The 22,573-nt window shown below is 46.1% G+C and overlaps 1 protein-coding gene across 6 annotated transcripts; it reads right to left on the bottom strand.

Moving 5' to 3' along the window:
* Positions 1 to 313: 313 nt before the first annotated feature.
* shtn3 (shootin 3) lies at positions 314 to 22,037 on the bottom strand. Of its 6 annotated transcripts, none has more exons than XM_060063205.1 (17): positions 21,581 to 22,037; positions 20,090 to 20,153; positions 13,699 to 13,793; positions 13,304 to 13,454; positions 12,484 to 12,581; positions 12,188 to 12,269; positions 11,602 to 11,696; positions 10,568 to 10,714; positions 10,099 to 10,285; positions 6,503 to 6,689; positions 5,960 to 6,030; positions 5,245 to 5,348; positions 4,731 to 4,745; positions 4,251 to 4,325; positions 3,889 to 4,039; positions 2,612 to 2,918; positions 314 to 2,119 (listed from the first exon to the last, which is right to left on the bottom strand). In XM_060063205.1, exons 1-17 carry the CDS (start codon positions 21,623 to 21,625, stop codon positions 2,002 to 2,004), a joined length of 1,992 nt encoding a protein of 663 aa, XP_059919188.1. In that variant the 5' UTR covers positions 21,626 to 22,037; the 3' UTR covers positions 314 to 2,001. The 6 variants fall into 6 exon arrangements, with proteins under 6 accessions (XP_059919188.1, XP_059919187.1, XP_059919189.1 ...); XM_060063204.1 differs by having other exon boundaries at positions 4,251 to 4,328; positions 21,581 to 22,035; XM_060063206.1 differs by having other exon boundaries at positions 4,251 to 4,328; positions 20,090 to 20,150; positions 21,581 to 22,035.
* Between the last annotated feature and the right edge of the window lie 536 nt (positions 22,038 to 22,573).

Here is a 22,573-nt window from a genome sequence, read left to right as displayed (position 1 = left end):
GTGGAACCAGTTGTTGTGGTGAGCAAATTATTGAGGTGGTCCAACAACAGAGCTCCCTCACCAGCACAGCCCACCAGCTCCCCTTCCACGGGCAGTCCACCCCCAGGTCCAGCCCCACCAGACCTTCTGACACCCCAAGGTTGCAGAAGCGGCAGAGTGAGGATGACCTCTCGGAGAGTGAAGATGCTTCCCAGAGGCTGTTTGAAGAGTGGCTGACCATGATGAGGGCCAGTCGGAGTGAGTTCCTCCAGGTGTTCACCAGGATGGTGGACACTATGAAACAGCTATCTCCTCGTCAAATGATGCAAAAAAATGAAAGTCGATGGTTTATATTTTTTATTTAATACACTTGGTGCTCCAATGAACTTCCATGTTTTAGAATACAAACTATCAGCACTCCTTTATTAAATCTCAAACACGCGTGTCACACAACCCGGTGAGCTGATAGGGATGCAGGTGATATAATATGTCCCAAACAAACGCTAGATGCGTCAAGGCTTCAAGTAGGCCGCAATCGGACCTGGATATGCTGCTCACTACACAGAAAGACGCTGGGGAAGGCCGTTGATGGCGGAGTGAAGCAGTGGTTCATACTGAGGTTCAGGTGGGCTCTATAGGCAGCCAGTTATTAACATCCGTTCAGCATCATTGTAATTCATTAATTCCACACAAAAACATTTTTTCAATGAACAAATAATCAAAATGTGAAAGTACTGTATCCATAAAAATGTGCCAATGTGAATAATTCAATTGCATACTAGTTAAGACAGTTTGTTAAAAAGTTACACCCCCCCCCTAACAAAAGAAATTGTACACAGCCAGGCCTGAAATAATGGAGTGGTGGAATGCACAAGGTGTCAGAGACATGCAGAGGAGCGTGGCTCGATACCGGTGAAGGAGCCTGCAGAAGGAGATGTTCGAGGGTGACGACGACACAAGGGATTTTTTTTAGCTCAGAAGTCCAACGAGGAGGTTGCTACGTCATGTGAACCTGACCCGAGTCACCGCACACAGCTTCTCATTGGTCCTTCCACGTCACGGGATCTCAGCGGTGCAACAGCGTGTCCGGGCATTTAATCCCTGGAACCCTGCATACCGGATTTGCAATTTGTTAAGATTCCATGATGTCTTTCGAAACCTGAATTTCCCCAAATGTTCCTTCAAAAGACGAGAGGATGTTCTGGCGTGGACGTATATGAAGGAGTGACATATTGGGGATGTTTTGCATTGCATAAATAACTCGGGCTGCTATGGAAACCTAGCTCCCTGGAGATCCCCTGGATCTCTCGCCACTGCTGCCACATCATCACCAAGTTCACCAGTAATTTGTTGACGTTATAACAACTTTGCGCCATTAGAGAGTCTCTAACTAAACGCATTAGGAACAGCCTGTTCTTGCGTTTGCGCACTGAGGAAAAAAAACAGATCCCTGCTGTGCTGTTGTATCGATAAGTTGCATACCTCAGTAGAAATGTGAGCGCACATACCCTTCCCACATTAGAATCAGTACGAGTGCAGGAATTAAAGAGCACGATAACTATAAAAGCATGTCTACTACAACTAGGGCTGCGTCTCTTCGCTTGATAACAAATTATGGAAATTTAACCCAGAACTCCCGGCATAGTGTTAGGCTTGTAGCGTCTTAATACGCAAGTGTTTATTCAGCTACAATAAGTGTTTTTAATTCAGTCTAGTCAAGATTTCAGTATTGCGAAATTACACGATTGCAAACTGCAAAGTGTATATAGTAGCGGATATACATGATTAATTGTGCAGCCCTAAATGTAATGCAGAGGAAGAGGAGCAAGAGGAAGAAGAAGTAAGGAGGCTGGAACTCAAAGCAGTAGAGTAGATTATTTCTGAAGTTACAAAGCGACACAGAGCACAGTGTGCATAGGACAACGGAGGCCTTGTGCCATGTCAAACGGTTTACTTTAAGGGTAGGTATGGTGAAGCTTCAGGTGTCTCCTATAGGGGGAAGTGGTCAGGTGGGTTGACCACTCAGCACTCTGCTTCTGGGCTGCCATTGGCTGGAGCACAAGGAGGCGTGGCAAGGTGTGTACTGTCGCTAGAGCCGTTGTGATCGCCTCCATTGCTCTTCTCGTCATCTTCACCTCCGCTGTGGCACAGAGGAGACAAAGATCCTTCTTTATGGATAGACAACAGCAGATTTGTTTTAAAGGTCCCATGGCATACCACCAGGTGTGAGCGTGATTAGCCTTACAAGCTAATTTTGAAAATCTGCCCCTTATGACATCACAAGTGGGCCTGTCCACCTAGATCTGTGCTGGACAGATGAGCAACGTTTGCTACGGTCCACTGGGTAGGCTGGTAGACTGATCTATCCAATCACACTCACACCTGCTGGCATGTCATGGGATCTTTAAATAATGCACAATTTTATTGTAAAACAAGTGGTGCATAATACACACACACACGCTCAAAATCTCACACACACACACACACACACACACACACACACACACACACACACACACACACACACACACACACACACACACACACACACACACACACACACACACACACACACACACACACACACACACACACACACACACACACACACACACACACACACACCCCCTACCTGACGGTGCAGCCGTTGCTGACGGGCGACTCCGGGGCCTCATTCTCGGGTAAGGAGGTGCACGACCTCCTCTCCTGCCAGGAGGCTCCTCGGGGCTCCTTCCCGGTGTCGGAGCTCTTTCTCCGGGGCACCACGGGGCCTGGCCCGGACCCCCGTCCGTCAGGGCTGACCCGCGAGCCGGCGGGGTCCGCGGGGGCCCCGAGACCCCCGGCGCTGTCGGGCTCCTTCCCAGAGGAATCTGAGCTGGTCCTCCGCCCGTTCAGGCTGTCAGAGGAGGAGACGTGCACCATCTGGCCCTCCTTCTCCCCTGGGAGAGGAGGCGGAGGCTGTTAGGAACACTCTGGTTCTGCGCCAGACACCAACCCGTCATCAATACCAGTAGCGCCGTGAGCCATTTTTTCTGATGTCATTAAACTCTTAGAAGGAGTTTTATGAACATTTATGTCTCAGAATATGGATCAGTGAGGGAACATGTAATGCTGTGTGGCCCCTGTAACATATTGACATTCTGTTGCGTTGGGTTGTTTTTCCTCATGGGTCATTGGGTTCATGGTCCACCCCAGTAGTTACAGGATTAATCTGTTACTGTCAACAGCATTTATCCTCGTATAAATACAAATTTAATTGTTACTCTCTTGTCCAATGAGAAAGGTCAGAGGTCAGAGAGGTCAAAGCAGGTCCTTGACTCCCTTTCCTTTTGTTTCTGAAACTTGTTGCAAAGCCAGCAAGTATGTTTCATTAGCAGATCAATAACGTATTATAGCTAGCTTAATAGGCCATAATATAACCCTCTTTCATGAGTCTAGCGTAGAGGGTTGCTTATGTAAGCAGACTGTGTACTGTAAGCAGGTTTATTGCGCTCAGCTAGGTCAATCAATGGTTGGAATAATAGATCTGTCTGATTACACGGTAAACAGACCTGGAACTGACTCACAGGAGCCCTTTACATGGCAAACAGTGCCCTCTTCTGGAGACATGTGGTACTACTGTGCACACTGATTTGTCTAGGAAGAGATAGGGGGGAGGGGAGGAGGAGAAGACGACGGAGAAGAAGAAGAGGAAGAAGAAAGAGAGAAAGAAAGAAAGAAAGAAAGAAAGAAAGAAAGAAAGAAAGAAAGAAAGAAAGAAAGAAAGAAAGAAAGAAAGAAAGAAAGAAAGAAAGAAAGAAACAGAGCGAGAGGAGGAGGTGCTGTACCTCCAGAGCAAGGCATTCAGTTGAGAGAGAGAGAGAGAGAGGGGGGGGGGGGGGGGTGGAGGCGGAGGAAGAGGAGCTGTACCTCCTGGTTCTCCTGCTCGGTTGCGTCTGCGTCTCAGGATGACCTCCAGCTCGCTGTCCTTCTTCCCCAGAGGGGGAGGAGCCGGGGCAGGGGGTGCCGCGGCGGCCGCCTGCTCCTGGGACCCACGGCTGGGGCTCCTCTTCACCGTCTCCTGGGGGGGGGGGGGGGGGGGGTCCACCAACAGGACGTTAGCTACACCGCTTACGTTCCCACATGTAGTGCCGTCGAATGGCGCTTGATACAGACCTTCCATCGGTAAAAAGTCATTTGACAGACCGACACAGACCAACAGACATACAGGTATGCACAGACAGATAAGAAGAGAGCCAGCCAGACAAGTGAGATAGTGTTGACTGAGTTACCAGAATGCCCATCAGTTCTTCCATGGCGCTCTCCTGGGGTTTGGCTCCGAGGGCACTCTCCTCAGACACCGGAGGCTGCTGGGAAAATACAGACATGAAGAGGGTCAGACGAAAGCTTTCATCTCCCATCGGCCTCGTAACCTTGACCACATCAGTAATATTGGTCTTTGTCACTAGTGTGTGTGTTTGCGTGCGTGCGTGCGTGTGTGTTTTTGTGGTTATGTGTGTGTGTGTGTGTGTGTGTGTTTGTGTGTGGTTACAAACAGTGTGTTAGTGTGTGTGTGTGTGTGTGTGTGTGTGTGTGTGTGTGTGTGTGTGTGTGTGTGTGTGTGTGTGAGAGAGAGAGATAGAATGAGAGTGTGCACGTTTGTGCCTGAGTTGGGTTTCCTAGAGTCACAGGAAGTGACACGCGATACCCAGTGAGGTCACTCATGCAATCACGATTGTAGTGGTGATGAATGTCGACGTTCATTTACTCACTTTTACTGCCGCCCTCTGATGAAGAGAAGAATAGAGTAGAAAAATAAGGCCTTCTGTCCTACACACACACCTCTAGAATAATATAATCTGCAATCTAATATAATTTTTTTACACAGCTTGCATTTTGTGCTTTGGAAAAAGAACAGCCAGTGCTTGAAAATAATAACTTAATAATCGAATAAAAGAAAAAATTTCATGCATAGAAAATAAACAACTAATCTCTTTAAAGGGTATACAAATCTACCCAGTATTAGCAGAAGAAATACGGTAATTTTTTTTCGAATAATGCCATCTGCCTAGATAATTGCAAACGTTTTAGAAAAACAGACACATCACTTGCCGAGTCCCAGACGGGACAGATTTGAACTGAAAAAAAAAGGGATCTTGGGGTTCATTTACGCTCTTAGAGTGATATAGCTACAAAGATAATCAAAAAATGTGGAAGAAATCAACAGGAAGAGAGGCCTGCTGTGTTACGGTGAATGAAACCCTCTGACGTCCCATGACCTCTCACCTTGCTGTCCTTGGATTTGACGGGCCGCAGCACCACTCCGTGTTTGATCCTCTCCATCATCTCGTTCACGGCCTTCGACTTCACGTCCTCACCGCCCGCAGCAGCTATATACATCGGCACACAGCATTGCATAACTCATTACATTACAAATGACGATTACATCAGAATCACGTTCCTACACCCTCCACGGTTACACAGACTGGGACGTAACATTAGAAATTACATTAGCCATTGCATTACATCACACTGCATCTTTGCTTTGTCTTTATTCTATTTTTTTAATATGTATACACAAACGATATTTCATACCGTTTGTGTATTTCATATCATTTGTGTAGATAGCATGGCGTGAAAAAGATTGTTTACGTTAGCATTTAGCTTCTACTGGAAGTACAGATATGCAAGAAGCAATTAGCCTCTAGCCATATAAACGTGGGTCTCTCCACACACAAATCATCATATTTCCAATTGATTAATAATTTTAGCGCCAGTGAAACAAGAAATGAAAACCATAACCGTTTAAGCTTAGCATTGTGTTTCTAGGTTAAATATTAATATTGTTAGGCTCCACAAGTTCCGAAATGGTCAGTCCCTACATAATTGTTACTCACTACATGTACTACATAATGGTTACTCACTACATATCACATTTTCGCACTTGTCGAGATGGCCAAGAACATGTTATACACCATGTGTTCTGATGATCTTAACCTACCCGGAGTCTCTTCAGCCTTCTGAGATCCCTTGGTATTTTTTGAACCTTTCCTCATGATTGCTATCAGAGAGCTGTGAGTGAGGCAGATAGACAGAGAGAGAGATAAACCCACACAGAGAGAACAAGAGAGAAAGAGAGAGTGAGAGTGAGAGTGAGAGTGAGAGTGAGATTGAGATTGAGATAGAAGATGGAGATGGAGAGAGAGAGAGAGAGAGAGAGAGAGAGAGAGAGAGAGAGAGGGGGGGAAGACAGACATACAAACAGAGAGACGGAGAGAGAAAGAGGGACATAAATAGAGAGTGAAAGAGAGTGAGAGGGAGAGAAAGAGAGAGCGATACAGACAGAAACAGAGTTAATTCTGGCACCACATTTGTTGTATACATCATATCCACAACACATACGATTTCAGATTTAAATTCAGAAAGACATATATGGCCACACGTTAAATAATTTAATTACTGGTAATATTTTATACCCCAACTTTGGGTTGTTCACAATGATTGTGCTAAATACTGTAGATGACATGTATTTCTGTCTCCTCACCTGAGGGGGTTGCAGCGGGAGGGGGGAGGGGGCGGGGGCGGTGGAGGGGGAGGAGGGGGAGGAGGGGGTGGGGGTGGGGGAGCCGGGGGAGGGGCGACCCCAGGTGGCGGGGGCGGGGCCCCGGCGCCGGTTGCCACGGTAGCAGAGGAGGAGCCGTCTGTCTTCTGGGCCTCCTGCAGCTCCAGTACTGGATAGAGGAGGAGGAGGAGCGGATTTGATTGGCCAATGAGGAGGGGGGGGGGGGTTACTGCCACCGATTCTTCATCCAATAAGATGGGGGTTTCCCCAAGGGGCCAAGCAAGGCACCAACAATCACGCTATTGCCAGTTTAATTACCATCGAGGAGTCCCAGCTGAAACCCCGTTAGCTTACTTAGTAATAAAAATAGGCAATGCAATTCAGCTACCCCTCTTGGCCCAATCGTAACTGCTGTATTACATATTCCTTGATTTCGACCAATAGGATCAGAGTGCTCACCAGTGCACCAATGAGAGCGGGTGTAATGGAATGGAGGACAGCAGATAAAACAGGGAGCGGCATTTGTTAAAGAAATGAATAATAACACATAACACATTCTAAAATTAACGTATGGTAAGATAGAAAATCTTCTATCCCTTGTTGCTATAATGTTCATTTAAAGCAGTTGGTTTATTTCATAACTTGTTTTGCATTTTTATTTTTTAGGTTGCATCTTAATGGTTGAATGCATTTATTGTCAGTCGCTTTGGAAATGGCTTTGGGAGTTTCTGCTAAATAAAGACCCAGCAGATATAACAGGGACTGGCATTTCTGGGCTGCAATTGTTTTTGCAATTAATAATAAAATATGCCACATTCTAAAATTAGCTTATGCTGAAAATAGAAAATCTTTAACCCTAGTTGCTATAATGTTTACTTCAAGCAGTTGGCTTATTTGACAACTTGGAATGGAATGGAAGACACTACAATGTTCGTTAACATCAAGTTGTTTCATGATTACTGATGTGTCATTTCATCGCTCGCAATCTATAACTCTCTTGCTTATCCAAACTGGGAAAAATATACTCCTTATCTCCTTATCATACCATAATGGTATTCAACACAAAAGGCTTTATCAGCGTGGGGAAGGTAAATGTACTTAATAAATCCAAATCCAATGTATACGAATTTAAAAATATATCACTTTCTCCATTATATATAGATGAGGCTCTATATCTCTACATCTATACCGATATGTATGCTCTCAGGAGTATGTATGTGTGTACATTAGATATAGGCCATATATGTAGGTCAACTGTTCACATGTCAGGATCTCAGCACAATAAGAGAGAGCGAGAGAGAGAGAGAGAGAGAGAGAGAGAGAGAGAGAGAGAGAGAGAGAGAGAGAGAGAGAGAGAGAGAGGGGAGAGTGAGAGAGAGAGAGAGAGAGAGAGAGAGAGAGAGAGAGAGAGAGAGAGAGAGAGAGAGAGAGAGAGAGAGAGAGAGAGAGAGCGAGAGAGAGAGAGAGAGAGAGAGAGAGAGAGAGAGAGTGAGAGAGAGCGAGAGAGAGAGAAAGAGAGAGAGAGAGAGAGGGATGATGTGTGCTATCTTGAGATGGTAACAGCTAATGTTGGGATGTAATGTGTTCCATGATGATCTGGGAGGCCAGGGAGGCGGTGAGCAGCCTACCTCACCCTCGTTTCAGCTCCAGGGTGGGCCTGAGTTTTTCGCGTAGCACAGAAGGGGGGGGGTCATGGCCGAGCAGTTGGTGGTGCCTCGCCCCCACGTCAGCAAAGTCCTCTTCATGGCCAACTCCCATGTGTTAGGGGTACATCTGAGCATTGGCTCCGCTCCGCCCCCGCTGAGGCAGTAGCTAGGGAGCTCCTTCTACTGTTTAGTCGGGTATGGATAGCCCAGGAGATATTAACAGACCAGGGATCATGTTTCATGTCGCGGGTGCTAAAACACCTTCTCAGTCTACAGTTAAAGCAGCTGAGAACCTCTGTGTTCCACTCCCATACGGACGGGCTTGTCGAAAGGTTTAACAAAGACGCCTAAGCAGATGCTCAAGAAGGCCACGGGGACTGGTGGGAAGAACTGGGACCTGGCCCTTCCCCATGTCCTCTTCGCAGTGTGCAAGGTACCCCCAGGCCTCAACAGGGATCTCCCCCTTTGAGTTGCTTTGTGGTCGGAGACCAAGGGGACTCCTCGACCTCGCCTAGGAAGCCTGGGAGAGCCGACCCTTGCCACATCGTAACCCGGAGGACCACCAGGAGCAGGAATGGAATGCATGGCGCAGGTCTGGCCCATAGGCCGAGATCACCTCCAACAGGCCCAGCCGGCCCAGGCTCCGGTATATACTGCCACGGTGCGCAGCTGTGCCTCTTGCGTCCCGTCGAGCTGGCCCTGGTCCTCATACCGACCGCGGAGTGCGAGTTCCTGGCTAAGTGGCAGGGGCCTTATGAGGTGGCTCACGTGGGGGGGGGGGGGTAAACTACCGGGTGCGGCTGCCAGGGAGGAATAAACCCACCCAGGAATATCCCGTCAACCTCCTGCAACAGTGGAGGGCCGAGGCAAACCCCAACTGTCCCAATCCCCTTGGTCCTCGTCACCGGGCGTGGCGTACCTGATGACCTTAGGCCTGATCAGGAACTCAGCAGAGTCATGCTGCAGCACCAGGACGTCTTTGCGGGGGGGTCCCCGAGAGAACAACGGTCGCACAACACAACACCAAAACGGCAGCAGGCGTCACGGTTCACTACCGGGGATTCCTGGGGCCCCGTTCGGGTGGAGGTCACGAAGATGCTCCAGCTCAGCTTCATCTGGTAGCTGCCATCAGAGATCTATTCCCGGGTTCGACGCCCTGGCAAGCCCCCCTCCACGATCTGAGGCGGAAGGCTCTGTCAGACCGGTAACCTGGTCGGGGGCAGCCGAGGGGGCGTTCAGTCTCCTTCGGCAGGCCCCCTGCTCAGAGCCCCCCCCCTAATAACCCCAGACTTTACTCTGCCCCTTCTAATCCCCACAGGTGCTTCAGCGGTGGGCCTGGGGGCGGTACTGGGCTGGGGAGGAACATCCGGTGACCTTCATCCGCAGGAAACTCCTCCCCAATGAACGGAACTACCCCACCGCTGAGAAGCAAGCCCTGGCCATCAAGTGGGCAATCAACGACCACCGCCAAGGACACCAAAGCCGGGGTTGACGAGGTGGTTCCTGGCCTTGCAGGACTACGGGTTCCAGGTGGACCACCGGCCGGGGCGGGGACATGCCAACGCCAACGCCCTGTCCCGCCACGACGCTGGTCTCTGGTAGGTCAGAGGTTGACCGAGGCTTCCTCTGAGGGGGGAAACCCATCTCCGGCGCGAGAGCCGGGTTCTCACGAGTTTCCATCCCGAGGGGAACGGGACAGGAGGAAGGTAGCTTTCCCTGGATTGTCACCGGGAGCCGCCCGGTGATAGTGAGTGTGTGTTTGTCAGAGAGTGTATGTCCGACTGTGTTTGTGTGTGTGTGTGTGTGTGTTTGTGTATGTCCAAGCATGTGTCTGTGTGTGTTCCTTGTATATCCGTGTCCCATGTATTAATTGTCCTACAACATCTGTATTTATGCGTGTGTGTTTGTCTGTGCTTCTCCTCCCCCTCTCACCTCTCTCCTCCAGCTCCTGGCTCCTCTTCTCTGCATGCTCCAGGCGTCCCTGCACCTCCTTCTTCTCCTGCTCCAGGCGAACCTCCACATCCTTCCTCTCCTCGTCCAGGAGGTCCACCTGCCTCCTCAGGCTCTCTAGTTCCCCCTGCAGGGCACTCTGCTGGAGCTCAGCCTCTAGCGCTTGCACCTGCAGCACATACAAAGAGACCCATCCGCACACACACACACACACACACACACACACACACACACACACACACACACACACACACACACACACACACACACACACACACACACACACACACACACACAGAAAGCCATTTAGTTATGGGCTTCGGTTGTTTCGGTTCCATAATTAAGAGGCACATCTGTTTGAGACATATCTCAAACACAACCTGCATTTAAATTGGAGATCACGTTGGCGATGATAGTGTATTAATGAGGACGATGGACATGATGACGGCACCTTCTGCTGATGCTGCAGCCTCTCGTCCTCCAGCGTCTTCGTAACCGTGGCGATGTCCTCCAGGGCCTTGAGCAGCTGCATGCTGGGCTCTGCATTCTGCATCAGGATCACACTCTGCCTGTTGGCCTCCTTCTGCTTCACCAGCATCTGGGGGGTGTGTGTGTGTGTGTGTGTGTGTGTGTGTGTGTGTGTGTGTGTGTGTGTGTGTGTGTGTGTGTGTGTGTGTGTGTGTGCGTGTGCGTGTGCGTTTGTGCAAATGTGTTAATGAAATGGGTAAGGAAGGTAAGAATGGAGGGAAACTTGTTATATACCATTCTCCAAAAATCTACAACCAATTCAAGTGGCATTGCAACTTCTAACGGTAAACTTTGATAGCAATACGTGCATTTCAAGAACAAGGTAAAAAAGTATGCAAATTAGGTGGTAAGAGGGAAGAGGGAAAGACAGGTTCTTGTACACATATTGTAGTCTTTTATGGAAAGTTTTTTGATATCTTCTGTAGTCCATCAATGCTTACTGTTTCTATTCTGATTGCTGAAAAAACCATAACAGCAATGGGACTCTAACCATACATGTATCAATCCGCTTTACAGGTGTTTTCTAATAAATAGCCTAAATCAACAATTGTATGCCGCTAACTCACACATGTCACCAAAGCGACATTGAACGGACAATTGTACTGGTTGAACATAGAAACATACAGACAAACGTACAAGATAAAAAGTAGCTTGCCTGCAGTAATGTGTAGACCTACACAACGTAGCAAGCTAATGTACAGGGAAATGTTTGTATTGCTTGGCCACAGTCCAGTCCCAGTCCAGTTGCCAAACTATTTGTGTTGGTGGAGCCAAATGAATGATGAAATAAACCAACAAATCATAATCTGTTGTCGCTTATTACTGTTAACTGATAAATGGCGCTTGTAGAAACGCAATATCACATCCAAGGTTTTTGCGTAATTGCACAGTGAAGCACCTTCCAATGATCATTAGGGTCACACTCCATGCTATCATCACGCGGGTACGTTGTCTCACCTCGTGGGCGAAGGTCTCCGCCTCCACCCTGAGGCTCTGCTCCAGCTCCAGCTGGTCTCTGAGGCCCCCGTACTCCTGGGTCGCCATCATGGACACTGCACACAAGAAGTGTTGGGTTCAAATACGTCCAACTATTTACTATTAAGTCATTCAGCATCAGCTTTTATGCACAGCAACTTCATTGAATTTGAATACATACATTCAGTCATTAAGGAGCAGGTAGGGGTTAGATATTTACATTTACATTTAGGGCAATTAGCAGACGCTTTTATCCAAAGCGACTTACAATAAGTACATTTGTCAAAAGAAGTGCATCAATATATCGCTGTCGGTACAGTAAGGATGTTCATAGAACCAAGTGCAAGTACAACAATCGCTAGGCTCACCAATTCCCCGTGTTACAGCAATGATAGCAGCTACTGCAGTTGCTACACAGTTAAGAACTATAATACAATACAACACAATACAATACAATGTTGCTACACAACATTGCTACACAGTTAAGTACTAGATATCTTGATGCCTACAGGCAGACTGGATATTAAGGTTATGTATGAGTGTTATGAAGCTGGGTTGAGGGACTCACCTCTGTTGAACCTCTTGATGGTTTTACTCTGCTGCTCGATAGTTTCCCGAAGCTCTTTCATCTCGGCCCGCTCTCTCTCTGACTGGACACACAATCATATTGCACAATATCAAAGTCAAACATCATGCGTTGATTCAGATCATGAACCATTTGAATTGTGGTGTCAGTAGCTTAATATTTGTATTACGTAAGAACATGACAAGACCTTTTTGTGGTGATTATGACTTTAAGGCTCTGCTGATGCTTAGCCTTTTTCTACTTGGTTAAGGCTGCTCCTAGTGTTGTGAAGTGCTTACCTGTGCAGTGAGCTCCTCTATCTGTCTCTGCTGGTCGTGGATCTGACAGACTGACTCCTTCTTGTCCTCCAGAAGTGTGTTCACTGTCTCCCGAAGCTCTGCAATGTACAACGTATAGAAATTGGTGAAATAACATTTTATGAGGTACCTAAATGCTCTTATTTGAGGATGATCCTGTTTATATATTCTACTTTTACCTCAAGGCCTTCATATTTCACTTTCTATCCTTTGACTTGGGGTTTAAATCCCTGTATTTGACTTGCTGTGGGTCATTCTTCGGAATCCCAATATTTAACTTACTATTGGTTATGTGTTTAAACCTCTACCTTGACATTGGTACCTTACCTTTGCTAATATATTTGACTTACTCTTGGTAATGTTGGTCATATGTTTGAACCCCTAACTTTGACCAGTTAGTGAGTTGGGATCATATTTCTGACCTGCTGTTGGTAGTGATTAGCATGAATTTACCTCTACCTTTGAGTTTTGATGGTCACGAATTTGATAACCAATACCTTTAATCGTTTTTTAACTAAATCTGGTGCGTTTATATGTCGAATACAATGGCCATGTTGATTAATGGACACTGTCCCTTTTAAATGTTTGTCATATTTTTCATTCCCTAGATTTGACCTGCAGCAGGTTGTGTGGGTCATATGTTCAAACCTCTAACTTTGATCTGCTGTTCATCGTGTGTTCAAGTCCCTGCCTTTGACCTACTGCTGTTCATGTGTTCCAGCCCTCACCTTTGACCTACTGCTGTTCATGTGTTCCAGTCCTCACCTTTGACCTACTGCTGTTCATGTGTTCCAGCCCTCACCTTTGACCTGTTGCTGGTAGTGGGTGAATGAGTCTGGGCTGGTGTCGGAGGCGTCTGAAACCTCCTCCAGGGTGACGCTGGGCAGCATCTCGTCCAGACTGGTCCGAGACGATAGGCTTAGATACTTCAACTTCCGGTTCTCACTGTTCAGCTGGAGGTCACAGAGGACATGATGTGAAGAGGCTATCATCATTGGGATTGCAAACAATTAGAAAAATAACCTGCCCCAATCATTTTTAGATTTGTGTGTGTGTGTGTGTGTGTGTGTGTGTGTGTGTGTGTGTGTGTGTGTGTGTGTGTGTGTGTGTGTGTGTGTGTGTGTGTGTGTGTGTGTGTGTGTGTGTGTGTGTGTGTGTGTGTGTGTGTGTGTGTGTGTGTGTGTGTGTGTGTGTCACCTTTGTGGCCAGGGCCTCTGCGTTCTCCCTACATGACTTCTCGATCTCCAGCTGAGTCTGCAGGACGTTCACCTCCTCGATCACCATCTGAGACACTACACACACACACACACACACACACACACACACACACACAGGCACGCGCACACACACACATACACACACACAGACGCACACACACGCGCACATACACAAACACATTTCAGAGTTACTCTACTGCTCTGTAGGGTGACGCATCACCATCTACGGGGCCATCCCTTGATCCACTGGTTTCATTACTGTTTATGATGGTCCTTGGGGGTTAGGTAGAATACATACTGCAGGCCTGTAAGGAAATGTGACGTTCTGTATTGATTGTGTGTAGAGCAAGGACTAAGAATAAGAGCGGCAAGAAACATAATAGGTTACTCTCCAATTGAGAGTTTCAAATAGAAAACAATTGACGTCATCAGCAAACACACAAGTCATTCTTCACACCTCCTGATCATCCTTCACCTCCCAAATATAACATTTCCCATAATAACACCCTATCCATCAGACCAAAGATCTAGGTAAGCCCTGTTGTGGTCAATGTAGCCATGGCAACCACCTTGCTGCCCTTAGTGATTCAGAGACACAGCAGGGTAGCCAGTGCCCAATAATTGAGCCATGGTTACTGCCTGCCTTAATGCAAAAGCCACACAATTGTCTTGCCATTAATGTGTTTATGCCAGTGTAACAGTGTTATGCTAGTCTCAATGCTGACACATATTGCAAAAAATGTGGTTAACCCAACAGTGAACTAGCTTCTGTTTACCTTCTCAAGGTTTGGGGAGCTCTGAAGAGGGCTTAGGGCTAGGACCGGACTATGAAGCCTTTCAGATTGTAACTGTGATGATTACCATACAAATAAAGTTGTTTTGAAGTCTGGTGACACATGACGCGCAGGTATCCATGCTGGTGGATAGTAACACCTGACACTTAGACTGGTTACTGCAGGAGAGTCATTGTCTCATTTTTTGGTCATATTGCCTTACACACAACCCGACGTGCACGCACGAAAACACAGCATGCCAGTGCTGCGTTGCGCTGCATTCATAATGCATGGATGGAGCGGCTTGTAATCTGAAGCTAGTGCCATCGAAACCTCCAGCCCACTGTCATCATTTTAATATCCATACAAAAATAACATCTTCCTTTCATGAATAGATATCACACAAAGTTTAATTGAATCACTTAAACCTACTCTTTCTTGTTCAGAACCATTCTACATCCAGGCTTCCGTAATGGTTAATGAGAGTAAAAAAGAAAGCGTGGGAACAACAGCCTGGTTGTGTTTAATCTGGGGTGCAAAGCGGCTGTTTGACAGACTGATACTGCGGCTTAAGGACCTGCGCTAAGGGAGCCTTCTAAGTAGCGGACAATTCCAGGCTGGCTTAATAAGACACAAGACAGCTCCCTGAAGAGAGGCTATAGCCACGCTCGATTCTAGAATGCCGACCAGCGGAGGACCAGAATCTGCAGCCACATGTGGGAAAAAGCTTTAAGTGTAGAGTGTGTTTAAGTGTTAAGAGTGTTTAAGATGCTGTTAGCCTAGTGCCCTTTCGAACAAGGCATGCATCTTCAGCCCCACCATCAAATATTCACACAGGAAACATACACTCTGGGAGTGGACCAACAGGCAGCTGAATGGGTGAGAGGATGGGAGGGGAGGGAATGAGAAGAGATGAGGGGGGGAGAGGAGAGGAGGGGTGGAGAGACGAGGAGATTTGGGTTGAAGAGAAGTGTGTAGAGGAAAGGAGAGAGGACAGCAGAGGAGGAGGTGGGGGGGTGAGGAGAGTACAGAGAAGAGGGGGAAATAAGGAGAGGGGAAGAGAGAGGGGAGTACAGGAGAAGGGAGCAGAGAGAGGAAATATATGAGAGGATCATGCGTGCGGAGGAGAAGGGAAAAGAGATCAAACTAAGATGATGGTAAGATGAAGGGCGGCAAGAGAGACTAGAGAAGGAGAGCTGTAATCCATTTTTCATCCATGAGTGAATGTTTAATGGTTAGATGGAGGACTTTGTGGAGTGATTCAATGTTAAAATGTTGACCGGCGGTGCTCTCATATGGCTCTCTGAGCCGCTGTTAACAGGCCTTTGCACTCCACATCACTCCGCCTGCTCACACACACTACCGCCAGCACGCAGGTCAGAGGGTCAGCCTGCATGCACCAGGTGGACTCTGGGCCCGAGAGACTTCTTAAAGAGCTCAATGATACTTCTGGGTCTAAAAGCCGCTGTAGGTACAACGTGGGTCTCTACCCTGTTGTAGCTTGCATTATATGGTTCTGCGTCAGTGATTCTTAGCAAAGTCCAGAAAATCACCCAAAGTCACGAAGTGGACTTATGTGAAGATACTTTGTGGTACCAATATAAAAATATATGCAAAGCTCATTAAGCTCATTCAATCTCGAATCTCGTAGTATCTATATTGTGTTTATACCCAATGGAGTCCAGGGGGATTGCAACTGTGGATGTGATTATGCAGGGAACGTTACAAGGTAAATAATTGGCTTTGTTCTTGATATTTGAATTTTCTGGATTTACATTACTGTCTACACCAGCAGTTTCACCTGCCCAATAACCATATGCAAACGCACAGTCTCTCCATGATCAGAATTAATCCAGACCTTTTGGGAGAATGACGTATGTAACCCATTGACAATGCATGTAGATTAGCCCGTGGCTATGATCCCCCTTACGCAAAACACACTCACGGTCCAATCAGAAGCGTTCAATCACTTACGCCCGCATCAGGTTCTGTTCTCATTAAACTGTCGAGAGTCAAAACGGTTGGAGCGGTCACTAGCTGGTAGCATGTTGTGTTGCTGGCGGATTTGACGTTAATTTAAGGCTCTTTCTATGAGGTGTTTAGCTAAGAGGAATCCCTGGGCTGACGCTTCAAGCATGGATGTATAACAACAGGGGAGGGCATGGCACTCAAACTAATAACCATCCGCCTAGCTGTAGGCACTAGTTTAGTTTAATATCTAGACGCAGACCAGACGAAATATGTGATGCTGGATACGTGAAGGGCGGCCATTAAAATAAAGTGGTTTGCTTGCAGATGCACACCGTTAAAGTGGGGCTTTAGATTGTTTTATATATTGGCAGCAGCTTTACAATACGGTAAACATAAGTGAGTGTGTGCGCACGTTTGTGTGTGTGTGTGTGTGTGTGTGTAGTAGCTGCAATAAAGAGGCCACTTTCTTGAGGCTATTATAACTAAGGCTTTTCCTTCAGGAGCGCATCCCCAAGGGGAACAGGAGCTTGGGGAGGACTAAGAGTAACTAGTATGTAGGTTATCGAAATTGTCACGATTCATGGAGCCTCATTCGAGAACCTAAACTCTCCTGTTCAAGCTGTATTAATATTATCCATGACTGGAATGGTGTGTTAGTGGTGTGATGATGGCACTTTATTGGATATAGCACATGGATATATACAGTAAGTATAATTAATTTATGTACTAGCACCTTTAAAATGTATGTTTGCAAAGTGCCTTACATTGACAAGCATAACTGACAGGGATAACAAAAGAAAATGGCAGATGCATTCTGGGATTCTGAGTCTTTCATACTGCGAGTGTGTGAGCATGACTCTGTAGCTATCTCTGTAGATTACAGAACAGGCCTATATAGACGGATGTGATGCAATGACAGGGCAGAGCAGGAGCTAAACCCAGCTAGCCCAGCATCATCTCAGCACAGCCTCCAAGCAGGTACATAAGTAGGTCAGCCTGACTCAGCGTTTTCATGCCATGACCTCATTTGTTCATTGACTCTAAGAAGTCGACCATGTCTCAATAGAAACATTCTAATATTTTGGGATCTGGTTCAGGGATTAAGGTAATTTGATTTCCTTGTGAATGATTGGCTAAATGGTTGTTTTTGTATCCATATGAAACAATTATTATTGACTACAAGGTATATTGAGTAGGTGACAAGTTAGATTGAGAGCGAAGCTAGCGTCGACATCGCTTTCCTTTTCTGTCACCCAGAAAAACATTGTTTCACATCGAGTCATATCATATTATGTATCAAGTGCCTAATTGCCATATTAACATTAAAGGCACCCAGTGCAACTTTCGAGGCTTAAAAATAAACATTCAATTTCTAGTCTTTTTTACACGTAGTAAGTTTCAATAACTCCATACCAATACATACCGACATTTAAGCAGCAAAGATGAGACGTCGTTGTGTGGTGAGAACTGATACAAAATCGATAACAACAACAATGCCGCCATTTTCTTTATTTTTTGTAACCTACAATAAATAAAGCAGGCTTCCAGTCAATGGAAAAATGGCTTCTCCCCACCAGCGATTGTTGTTGTTTACGATTTTCTATCAGTTCTCACCACACAACAACGTCTCATCTTTGCTCCTTGAATGTCGATATGTAATGGTATGGAGTTATTGAAACTTACTACGTGTAAAAAAGACTAGAAATTGAATGTTTATTTTTCATTGAATGTTTACATAAAGTTGCACTGGGTGCCTTTAAGGCAATAATGTGTTATTTGGTTGTTCCACCTAGTCTTTACAATGAAAGACATCAGATGATTGCGTCTTTTCAAACGCAAATCAGGTCGAAGTCAAATTTCTCTGCCATTCAGAGGAGCACAAAATAAGTCCCTCAAATAACATGGAGGAAGTCCGGAAATGAATGCACATGCTTGAAGTCCATGATTACCAGTGCGTAATGAACCCGGAGCCGGCTCCACCTCTCTGACTCCGCTGCTGAATAATTGACGTCTGGCGGAGACGTTAATAATTCAACAGAATAATATGACGTCCCCCAAGGCCCCGGGGGAAATGGAGTGACTGAATGAATAGAAGAATGGGACGTAAGAGTGCGACGGCACAGAGGGGTGGTTGCTGCCGAGGAGGAAGGGAACCAAAGGGATTGCTGTTTCTTTCTTTTTTCTCCTCGCTGACTCAAGCCCTCAAGGGGAGTGACTGGCGTTTCATCCTACTGGTCCGCAGCGAGTCACTTGAATGGCCGTGTTCCTCCTCTAACCACCTCAAGAACTGAGCGGGCCTGTCGTCGCTCTTATAAAAAGCACCAAATCCAAAGCGCAGTTGTATTCACCCTCATCATAATAATCCAATGACTTTGGTTACATTTAAAACCAAATGGTAAGGATATCACATAAACTGAGGCAGATTGATTACGCGTGAAGTCAGCAACACAGTATCATGCCCACTGTTCATCCTTCAGCTTAACCTACAAAATGTCATGATTCCCTTTCATCCAAAGCAGTTTACGGTAAACTTAGAACCATGCATAAGGAGCAGGTCTGGGATGCCTACAGCTACACTGAGGTCTGCAGACACTGATGTGGATTGAACCCATGGGGCTGGCAGCTGAACACCCCCAGCCATGACACTATCCAGTCTACCACATCTTCCACTTCTCCTTAGAAAGTCGATCATGAAACCGATTCAACTTTAATTCAGTCATTTTAAAACAGTTTTCTCTGAAGAAACAGCAGCTAATTGTCTGGAGTAACTGCAGGAAGCTGGAATCTGACACACAGGTTGGCTACCCCGGTAAAACAACTGGCACTAGAGTTAAGATCATGACAGCACTTATGATGGATCCTCTCTGATCACACAGACGCACGCATTCACGTGCTTGATGCCCTTAATGCCTCCTGGCTCCTTAATCTCATATCTAAAATTCAGCTGTAAGTCCCTTCTGATAACAGCGTCTGCTAAATGATAGAATAGTTCAAATCCGAGAAAGACCCAGTATAGGTACAGCGTTGTCTTACCTTGAAGGATAGTCATGGCAGCACTGGAAGCTTTACTACTGGCCCGTGTGTCACCCAGATCAATAGTTAATAGTGCAGGTCAAATCATCTAACACTTCCTCAACCACCCCTGGTTGCTAGGTGGAAAGAGACTCACACGTGCCAAAACACAAATGGGAGGCTATGGTTGGCTCTGTGCCTTGGAGGGGGGTTTGGGAGTTTGGGAGGGGGGGGGGGGGGTCGTCATGGAAACTGAGAAGCTCCTTCTAAATGTAACCATTCACAGGGCCACGAGCTGACGATGTCACAAACAGAGAGGTGTGGAAACAGGTGCAAGGCTGGAGAGAGGTGTGTGTGCTTGTGTGTTCGTGTGTGTGTGTGTGTGTGTATGCAAATCCCCCACCACCTGCAATCCTTGTTCTCCTTAAGGTTAGCACCTTTACTCTGAAGTTTTATGATCATCACGTGAACTTTGCAGATTTCATTGGTCCAATAGTGACATTGTCTCACCAATCAATGAATGATGTCGGGGACTAAGTTAGAGCGATCAGGGTTGTATCAAACGGCTTGCATGGAGGATGTTTTCCCATCATCCAAAGAAAAGGAGAAACTCACCTCTCTTTATGTGTTTGAGCTGTCTCTCCGCCTCGTCCCTCTCCTCCACCAGTCTGCTGCACTGCTGGCACACAACATCAGACAGGTGAGTCTCGTGCTAGGGCGCACCTATGAGGCCAGGTTGCTGCAGCACGCAGAGTTCAGAGACCGGTGCATGATTTGTAGTTTAATGCATTTCCCTAGACAACCGTGGTAAGCAGTTTGCTAAATTATGTTGTTATTACATCTTAATTAGAACTTAATTACAATGGTAAAATAAAGATAAAACACTTTTAGGCCTATGAGAAAACTAAGAGAGTGCATTGCCAAAAGGTGTTCCATCACTTATTCAATTCAAATGTACATTTATAGGGCATAGTGTGAGCAAACTGTAAATGACTTATACATAGCATTCACTTTGTTCATTGAACCTGGAATGGTTGATTGACAAACTCTTCTATTAAACATGTGTACTAGCTGTGTCGATAGGTGATTTAAGATTACATTGAATTAGTTGTATTTGCATGTTCTACATATTCACCATTCACTGTTTGCATACGTTATCATCTCATATTCTTGGATAATACAACACTAATTGTAAACTAATTCTAATTCAACATATTCTGTCTAATAGTGCGTTTTTGTCAAGGGGTCTTTCACACAAGCTTTAGTCACACACCTGCTTCACCCCCTACCCCAAAACGGTCACATTAGATCAATATCTGACAGGAGGGGGGTTGTGTGTGTGTGTGTGTGTGTGTGTGTGTGTGTGTGTGTGTGTGTGTGTGTGTGTGTGTGTGTGTGTGTGTGTGTGTGTGTGTGTGTGTGTGTGTGTGTGTGTGTGTGTGTGTGTGTGTGTGTGTGTTCAGATTGACTCATCACCTCCCCAGCTGATGTCTACGGTCAGAGCCAAACCCTACTGGATGGGTTTAAATCCCGCTGGTGCCTTGTCTTCACTTTGTGCAGCTGGCTTGGTTCTACGCAAAATAACTGAATATGTAATTAGCTATTGTAATCTAGAGGGAATCTGTACCACGTTTAAAACCATCAAAAAGGTCCATATTGGGGGGGTGAGGTTCTATTTTCTTTCCACCCCTGTCTCGAATGCATTATTCCTTTGATATATTTTGACTGAATGAAGACAGGAGAATCTCGCGTCAAGCAACATTCAATCAAACCCTTGCGTTCACCATCCTCCATTGTCCAACACAAACCCCATTTTGGAAATGAGAAATTAAAGAACTTGTAAATCGGAACCCAATTATTATGTCCGATGCAATCTCAGTTTCGTTGGAAACGGCGAGGGTAGCAATACATTTTGGGAGGGGTCCATCCATCTCTCCATCTTCACACCGGCTGGCAAAAGAGCCTGATTTTGAATCTAGGCCTAAATTATCCTCCCGTAAGCCTAGCTAACACCGATGTAGACTATATCGGCACATGTTTAATAACATTTTGTGACAATCACAGCAGAGGGAGCTAAATGCTATCTCTAGGCATCTCGGCGCTCACCTCGTTCTCCATCTGGGGGTCTCCGTTCTGCTCGCAGTGCTCCATCTGTCTACCGGCGGAATATATTAGCTTACTCTACTAAAAAGATTAACCCAAAATTCAGGTCTGAGCGCAAAAACCAGCAGTATTATCCAAGGGGCATGATTTGGTGTTAAGCTTAAAATGTGGTTACATATTTAACACATGGGCTGGTGATGTAGCAGATGCCCGCCGGCGGAGAGAATACAGGGTCCTCCTCCTTCAGTGCACAGCATCATCATCGTCTGGCTCCCCAAGTACCCGCCCCCCTCCTCTCGGCCCAATTCAGCTTTTATTGCGCATCTCTGAGACCAGCCCGAGAGCTGGGACTGGCGAGCAGCCAGCAGGTATGGTGTAAAACGAATAAAAAAATAAAACACATTTGGAGCCAGGCCCAAAAATGAAGGCTAATTAGGCCTACATTGAAGTTTCCAAATCTAAATGGTCAAAACGTTCATATAGTTACAATTGTGAGATGATACAATAATAATAATTAACTAGCCTGCAACTCCAAAAACATTTTTTCTCAGAATAAATAAAATAATGATTTTCTATAACATCTTACGTTTGCACATTGCCATCATTTACACCAGATAAAAAGGTGGAAAGCGTGAACAAACCTTACCCGTTCATTTGCCTTGATCGCCATCTAGGGGTCCGTAAACATTTCAGGCTGTACTTGGAGCATTCCAGTGTTAATGACACCCACACAAAAACATAGGCGCAGTGCTTTTCCTTCATCTCACTAGCCAACGTCTCTTTCTTAAAAGACGCATAGTGGCTACCTTTGGTATCAGAACAAAATCATTGTTCTGTAAAAGCAGATTAAAAAAAGACACATTTTTTCACTGACTCACTGTAGGCTACATAGAAAAAGTATTATTTTGAGAAGGATAAAAGCACGGACACTCTTGACAAGTATATCTGCAGCTGTGTTTAACGCAGAACAGTCTTTTCATGGTCTGAAACACTCTC

This window comes from Gadus macrocephalus, chromosome 10 (genome assembly GCF_031168955.1).
Source record: "Gadus macrocephalus chromosome 10, ASM3116895v1".
In the NCBI taxonomy this organism is placed as follows: Eukaryota; Metazoa; Chordata; class Actinopteri; order Gadiformes; family Gadidae; genus Gadus; species Gadus macrocephalus.
Note: the sequence above shows the minus strand (reverse complement) of the source record. Positions and strands in the feature narration are given on the sequence as shown.

What these genes read in the sequence shown, in the direction of transcription:
- shtn3 (XM_060063204.1), bottom strand. Translation starts at nt 21,625, where the DNA reads ATGGAGCACTGCGAGCAGAACGGAGACCCCCAGATGGAGAACGAG. An exon ending in TAGAGGAGCTCACTGCACAG is followed by an intron (nt 12,270 to 12,483) that starts GTAAGCACTTCA and finishes TTGTGTGTCCAG; the next exon opens with TCAGAGAGAGAGCGGGCCGA. An exon ending in CCGAGCAGGAGAACCAGGAG is followed by an intron (nt 2,919 to 3,888) that starts GTACAGCTCCTC and finishes CTCCTCTCCCAG; the next exon opens with GGGAGAAGGAGGGCCAGATG.